The 7,243-nt window shown below is 40.6% G+C and overlaps 1 protein-coding gene across 1 annotated transcript in view; it reads left to right on the top strand.

The window, feature by feature from the left end:
- Positions 1–3,613: 3,613 nt before the first annotated feature.
- Positions 3,614–7,243, top strand: part of LOC118417587 (alanine--glyoxylate aminotransferase 2, mitochondrial-like) — a 10,632-nt gene continuing 7,002 nt past the window's right edge. The window contains exons 1-6 of the mRNA XM_035823182.1: positions 3,614–3,961; positions 4,540–4,604; positions 5,115–5,299; positions 5,721–5,844; positions 6,762–6,856; positions 7,197–7,230. Coding sequence (XP_035679075.1) covers positions 3,898–3,961; positions 4,540–4,604; positions 5,115–5,299; positions 5,721–5,844; positions 6,762–6,856; positions 7,197–7,230 — 567 coding nt within the window. The 5' untranslated portion in view covers positions 3,614–3,897. The remainder of the gene's footprint in view (positions 3,962–4,539; positions 4,605–5,114; positions 5,300–5,720; positions 5,845–6,761; positions 6,857–7,196; positions 7,231–7,243) is intronic.

The raw sequence follows: 7,243 nt of genomic DNA, 5'->3' as shown, positions 1-7,243 counted from the left end.
AATCCTCTGAGCCTTCTCAAGGAGAAATGACCATGTTGATTACAATCACAGATGAACCTTCCTATAAAAAAAAACTGTTGTTCAATTTTAAAAATCACTGACATTATAGATATATGTGCTCTATTGTTCAATAATAAGTAAAAAATTCATTATCAAAGAATGCATTACTACTTATACAAGAGAGTCTGCGTGCATACCTTTTCTAAGGAGGTGACGTTAGGTGGTAGGCAGTATCATAAAGCAAGTTAATGATGCTAGTTAATAATACTAACTCAGCTAGTTCAACATGCTCGACTTACTTCTGGAGGTGATACGGGTGGTAGAACACGTTGTTCAGGTGGGGTTTTCCTGTGAGGTGATGATTTTGCCTTGGTACTTTTTGTTGCCGACTCTCTCAGGAATTCCTTGAAGGAAAATGGGTTCTTGTCCTTTTTTGACTTGGCTTTTCCTTCTAGAGAAAACAGAATAAGTGTTATCATTTCATGTCTATGACTAACAATAAAAAAACAGGGAAATTTCGGCATCCGAGAGATAGGTCGGGCATGTGCGCTCTTTGGTCCTGTGAGCTGAGGTCAGGCAAGGGCAGCAAAAGGGTCTCTTTCAGATTTTATCTGTTTGATTGGAGGGACATTGTTATTCCATAAAGAACAAGCATTCTTCGATATTCAGCCATAATGATAAACGTTGTTGTTTTCTCATTAAAGCCAATGTACACAGTACAGTCTAATTCATTTCTTGTCTGAGGCCTAATTATAAGGCTTCATACAACAGGCAAATGAATCATGGATCGATATAGTGCAAGTGGATATAGTGTATAAGCAAGTGGGGGCGTCTTCCTCCTCCATCTGGACTTTCAACTGCTCTCTCGGTTTCACTTCCACCGGACCGGCAAAAATATCCAACAAATCGTCCTTTTCCTGACCTGTAGGCTTCTCTGCCTTTGCTGATTTTTGCTCCTGACCCTTGCTGCCTGGTTTTCCCACAAACTTTCGGAAAGAAAACGGATTTTCCTCTTCAGATGGTGGAGGATCGCCCTCCCCACTACTACCTTCTGCCATGTTGGTCAGCTGACTCGATTGGCATAGTCCATTCACCGTACAGGGGTGTCGACGTCGAAGGTGTTTTCTGCGCGCGAAAACTTTGCACGTGAAAAATTGAGCTCGAAAAAAAATATTCCCGAAATACATGTAACATTTGTATGTAATAAATGTGAAGTACAATGTTCTTAGGCGTCGGAAGAATGTGACTCTGTGACGTGATTTTCCATTTGTCACTTATAAGTCTTTTTAATTGGTTAATTTGCATATTTCACGCGCAAAAACCCTTTCAAAGTTTTTAGCTCGTAAAACTTGAATATTTGAATGATACATAAATTTGTCAGAAATACTTGGAAAAGTGCATTGTTTCTTTTATATCGCAACAACATTCATTATCATTATGTAAGCTTAATTTTGAATTTTATCAACAATATATTCTTTCACGCGCAACTTTAAAACTATTGTGCGCGTGAAAGCTTTACATTATAAAATAACTAAAAATCAATGAAAAATTGACAGAACGAGGTTTTGTTCTCTAGAATGCAACAATGTGATGATTAAACATGTTATTTCCTTATTTCTGTTTCGTGTCATGTCTTGAACTTCATTTAGTTCATAACATGAACAGCAAGAGAGAATCAGCTTTTCACGCGCAAAACGTTTTCACACATAACGTTATAAAACCCCAGTGCCCCAGTCCCATAGTTGGTATTTAAACTGAACTGCCTCCAAGGATTTCGTTCCAAACGGCTCCCGTAGCGATGCAAGTGGATTATTCACGGCTATCAAACTGATAATAACTACATCTATAAATTTCGCGAGGAACTTTGGAATTTAACGTCTTAGCTCGCAAACTCTGGCCGAAAATCCACTCTACGACCTAGCTGCTTTTCATATAAAAGCCTTTGACCTTTTGTTGGCCCATGAGAAATTCCGCGTGAGCGATGAGTAGAACGTTACTCGGTCATATGATACAAGAGATCACCTCTGCACATGCCGATAAACACGTGCTTCCCGCCAGTCGTTCATCGATCAAACAGTATATTAAACGTTTATCATTGGTTGTCTGACGACCGGAATACGCAATGTCCGGTTTCAGCGTTGCGTATTAAATCACTCGGGAGCAAGGTTTTGCTGCCAGTGCTTGTGGAAGATATAACGTTTTAACGTTATTATTAACTTGATACGCTTGGTGATGACCGTGAAATATGCTAACGTTCTTGTTGGAAAGCTACACAAGTCCCTGCAGTTTTATCATGAGAAAGCTGCTGGCTAAGGGGCCCTAAACCTTCACCACTTCAGTTCTTCCTTACCATTAGCTATCTAACGTTACTACCACCAAAAAATCAACACCATAGCATGTTCACATTTCGGGTAAGAAAATGGAAGTCCTGCACAACCAAGGTCACACACCATGGGGAAACAAAGCTGACAATGACAAACTGAGTTGGAGAACACTTTATTTCTCAGTATGTAATTCCTCAGGTATCAGTGATTAAATCAAAATTTTTGATCGAAACAAAAGAGACTTACGCAATTCATCGGTAACAAAATATTTCATTGACATGTTCTGTAATCATTGAAATAAATACAAACACATTTAAATTTCCACTCAATTGCGATACTTTTCCGTAGATATTTAGCATCTATATGACAATCTATGTTGTAATGTCTATACATCTCAGGTCCTTCCAAATTCTATGAGAGATGACAAGAATATGTCTGGAATTGTTTACCAATTTTTGTGTGGGAGGTGCACAATCATTGAATGTTTCTCAGGTTGTATCTCAAAGTCAAAAAAATATCCGAACAAATCTATTGCATCTCAGAGGCTACGACATAGCCTAAATAGCAGGCTCTCTGTGGTCTTTTTCCCGTCTTTTTGCTCATAATACATTAGTCACTCCTACGCAAAAAGTACAAAACGGAAATAGATTTACTCCTACACAAAAAGTGCGTTGAAACAAAAGCTAGTTACTGAGTACAAGAATGGTCGCAACATTGCGACGTCAACACTTCCATGTGACTTGGTGGGACCGCGTAGCGCAGTGGGACCGTGTTCGCCCCGTGACCGAGAGGTTGCGGGTTCGAATCCGACTGCCGTGTTACCGATCTTGTGTCCTTGGGAAAGGCACTTTACACGACTTTCCTCACTTTACTCAGGTGAAAATGAGTACCTAGCTTCGGCTAGGACCGTCCCTCGGATAGGACGTTAAATGGAGGTCCAGTGTCTGGGGATAGCCATACCCCAGGCACGTTAAGAACCCACCACACGTGCGATGGGTACGGTACGTGGTTCAAAACCTACAGTACCTTGGCCGCACCTGGGGCAATTACTGTCGTATTGAGGTCACCTGAGTGGCGCCGAATGGCAGCTCGCTCCAGACGTACTCCAGACCCTTGCGATTCAGCCCCGCCTATGCCCCTGGCGGAGTAGTCGGCCCACCCAATAACACAATAACACAATGAAGCGACAGCCAGTCTAACGTTAGCATCCAAGTTAAGATCTTCAAGTTAAAGAAAAGAGGCTATTACCATAAATCTCACTTTGTTCAATGGCCTTCAATTATAGATTTTTTGCCATACCCCCTATTTTCCCCTGGGGCTGAATGGTTTGTTCCATTTTTATCAGATCGGCTGTCATCCAGGTCAGTTGGGGTCAATAAACAACAATTGGCCGAAGTCCAGCTTAGGCCTCGTATACTTTCCTTAGCGTTCAGTTTACCCAGGACGGAAGGAAAATCGCTAATCCTGCGGTCCAGTGGAAGTTTAGAGAGCGTTTTAGGACTTGATTTTACGATAACACCCCTCAGGGCCCCGGACAATTCTGCCAGGTCTTCCAAAATTCCACAGTTCCAAGATGCTTCCAAGACTCTCTCTGCTGGCAAGATCTGCCCTGAAAGGGGCGGGAACTTATGCTAGAGGTGAGGTTACTGGTACTGTACCTTTAAAAGTGGTTAAGTAATACATCAAGCAAAGTAACGGTAACCTTTAATGTGTAGCTTGTGGTCCCCTATCTCCAGATGTGCGCCCGCCAGCGCACCAGGGCTTTATCCATTGGTTCATGCAAGGAGCTCCTGATAAAAGCTCCTTGGTTCATGGCCCCCAAATTGAAAATTTTCTCGAGGACAAAATCTTGACCAGTTCATGTGAATGACATTTAACACAATCTCTTTTAAGCATACTAGTTTGCATTTGGAATTTCATATATCTGGTGTTTTTTAACCTCCTTGGTGTTTCATGTGTGCAGAAGCAAGTTGCAAAAAGCCCATAGAGAGCCTGCTATGGAGGCTAGCAAAATGTAACGTTACACATCTCATGAAAAACAGTGACTGTATTAAAAGTGTCACTTTTTTTATGTAAACTGGCCAATCACTGCATTGGGCCTTGGGACTGGTAAAAAGTCTATAATTTAATACTAAGTGTCTTTGAGTTTTTCATAAAACTTGTACGAATGTACATTAAAGTTATATCTAAGGTGTACAATTCCTATGATTGACAGGTGTCCGTGTTGTAAGTACCCTTCCAGAGATGCCCCCATGTGACTTCCAGCCATCACCGTACAAGGTTAGTCTGACTAATTTGTATAAAACTTTATTATTCAATGATCAATCTGCATATGGGCATACTAGTATACTGTATCTGGGTCATCCACAGGGGTCATACCTGGGTCATGTACTAGTAGGCCTCTTGTAGAACTGGTCTGGGCTGGTTCTGGCTCATTGGCTCTTGACTATGCCATTCTGCATGAGGGGGGGGGTCACTTTGTGATGTCCAAAAATTAGGCACAAAGCAAAGGATCAATTTACACATATTGATAATTTGCAAATTACAATTCCATAAGTATAAAGAATGCCCCGGACGTAAACAAGCTGGTCGCTTGACGGCGGATCTAACTTATTCTAAGATGTACAGTTTTGTTTGCCTGCTTGCTGACTCATACTTAGTAAATACCATCTTATCTACATTAACTTCGTAACGGCCCTGGCATAGCAAAATCACCAGTAACCATCTTTTATTGTGTTATTTGTAAGTAGTTTATTCATTTGACTGATTGTTTGTTTGTTTATTTTGCAGGGTATTTCATATGAAGATGCCATGCACCGCAGGAAGACTAAGCTGACGCCCGCCCTGCTGACGTACTACAAGAAGCCTGTGATGGTGTACCAGGGCCACATGCAGTGGTTATGGGACGTACATGGGCAGCGGTATCTGGACCTGTTCGCTGGCATCGTGACTGTCAGTGTTGGGCACTGTCATCCGTGAGTATAAAGACCAAAATAAATGATACTGCATACAATTTTCTGGAATGTAATAGAACTGTGTAATCTGAGGGATCATTTTTTGCGAAGTTAAGCAGCACACAATCCCTAGCTTTCCAAAAACTCCTAATACCTGTATGACTGAAACAACTCAAGTGGCAGTGGGAAGTGCAAATTTTTTAAGACGTTCTCACAACATTACAAAGTCATGATCATACTCTGCAAATATCACTTTGTATAACTAAGAGGTAGATTGAAGGTGTGATGTAGAAAAATGCCAACAAACAGTATCCTGATCATTCAGATTCTACAATACATTGTGTGTTTGTTTTAATCGTTACTGAAACTCAGTTAGAATTTGTGTAACCAATAGTAAGACTGAGTTCTTTTGATTTTTTTGGCACCTGGTCTATGTCAATAGGAAAGTAAAGGAGGCAGCTAAGGAACAGTTGGACTTGCTATGGCACACCACCAATGTCTACATGCACCCTCCCATCCATGAGTATGCAGAGAAACTCACATCTTACTTACCTGGTGATCTCAAGGTAAAATTCTGTTGTACATTGTATACTGTAATTCTTGGAATTTTTGCAGTGACCACTCAACACAAAATCTGTGTGTTGTCATTATGTGACTATAGTGCTATTGGGAACTTGCCACAGCAAACACTGTATTTCTCCTGACCCAAAATAAAATCACTGCAAACTTTTAATGGCATTTACAGTGGATCTGCCATCTAAATCGATAGTGAAGCCAATTTTAGACTCCGTGCCATCTTGGGTTTCTGACAACCTCCTTCCCATCTTGTTTCTGGTATACCATATAAAGTTCTAAGACTGCAGTACTGTCACGGATTACTAGTCGGCGCTTCATTACCACCCAGTTGCTACTGAAGGCATGCACACTCTTGGAATTCTGCCAAATTGCTACAAAAACATCACCCCCACAGTTTAACCTTAACAACAATACTGTAAATAGTATAAGGAATATAAAACTTCCTGACATAAATGGTGCTCAATAAAAACTTATAATGTGCACCCGTATAAACTATGTTGCCTGCTTATAATTTTCCCCAGAATAAATCACACTAAAATGCTAAGTAAACCTGTTTGCAGATGCAGATACAGAGATACATATTTCAAGTTGAAAGTTGTTTGAAATTAAATGTGGGTTATTAGTTTGAGCCATGCCCCTTCTTTGCTGTATTCAGTCTTTTGTATTGTATTCTATTTCCACTTTGTTATCCATTTTTGTGGTTAAACCTTTGTCCCCTTCTTCTTTTTTTCTTTTCAAAGTTGCCACTTTTCCCTGGTATGTATCAAATTATTTTCTTTCTATCTGTTCATTCTTTGTCACCTTAAAAAAATCATTTCATTTTTCAGGGCTCTATGGTCCTATAGATGTTATGTTTTTGGCAATACCTCAGTGGCGGAGACTTTCATTGTGATACTTCTCCCTGCAGGTTTGCTATTTCACCAACTCTGGTTCCGAGGCCAACGACCTGGCCCTGCTGATGGCTCGGCTTCACACGGGCAGTTTTGATATCATCTCATTCAGGTAAGCACATCCATTGTTCTTACTTTAGTCTAGAGATGCTTCAACATAACATCAGGTACAGGTACAATCTACCAGTACAGACCTTTAGGTCGTGACCCGTACACAAAGAATTTGACAAACTATCCTGTGATGTTCAATAATGACAGAAACATGAATAAACAGTTAACAGAATATCAGCGTTAACTTCAAGATCCATGCTTTTGAGAGGACTTAAAATAAAAAATGTTGATTTCAACATTAACCATACAATGTGTTAATCTTTTTCCAGTGCAAAATTGTGTCATCTTTGACCCCTACCATATAGGCACATATTTACGTGTATTGTTCCTCTGGGTCACAGGAATGCATACCACGGGTGCAGTCCTACACCATGGGTCTGACTGCCCA

Source organism: Branchiostoma floridae, chromosome 6 (assembly GCF_000003815.2).
Source record: "Branchiostoma floridae strain S238N-H82 chromosome 6, Bfl_VNyyK, whole genome shotgun sequence".
Lineage (NCBI taxonomy): Eukaryota > Metazoa > Chordata > Leptocardii > Amphioxiformes > Branchiostomatidae > Branchiostoma > Branchiostoma floridae.
Note: the sequence above shows the minus strand (reverse complement) of the source record. Positions and strands in the feature narration are given on the sequence as shown.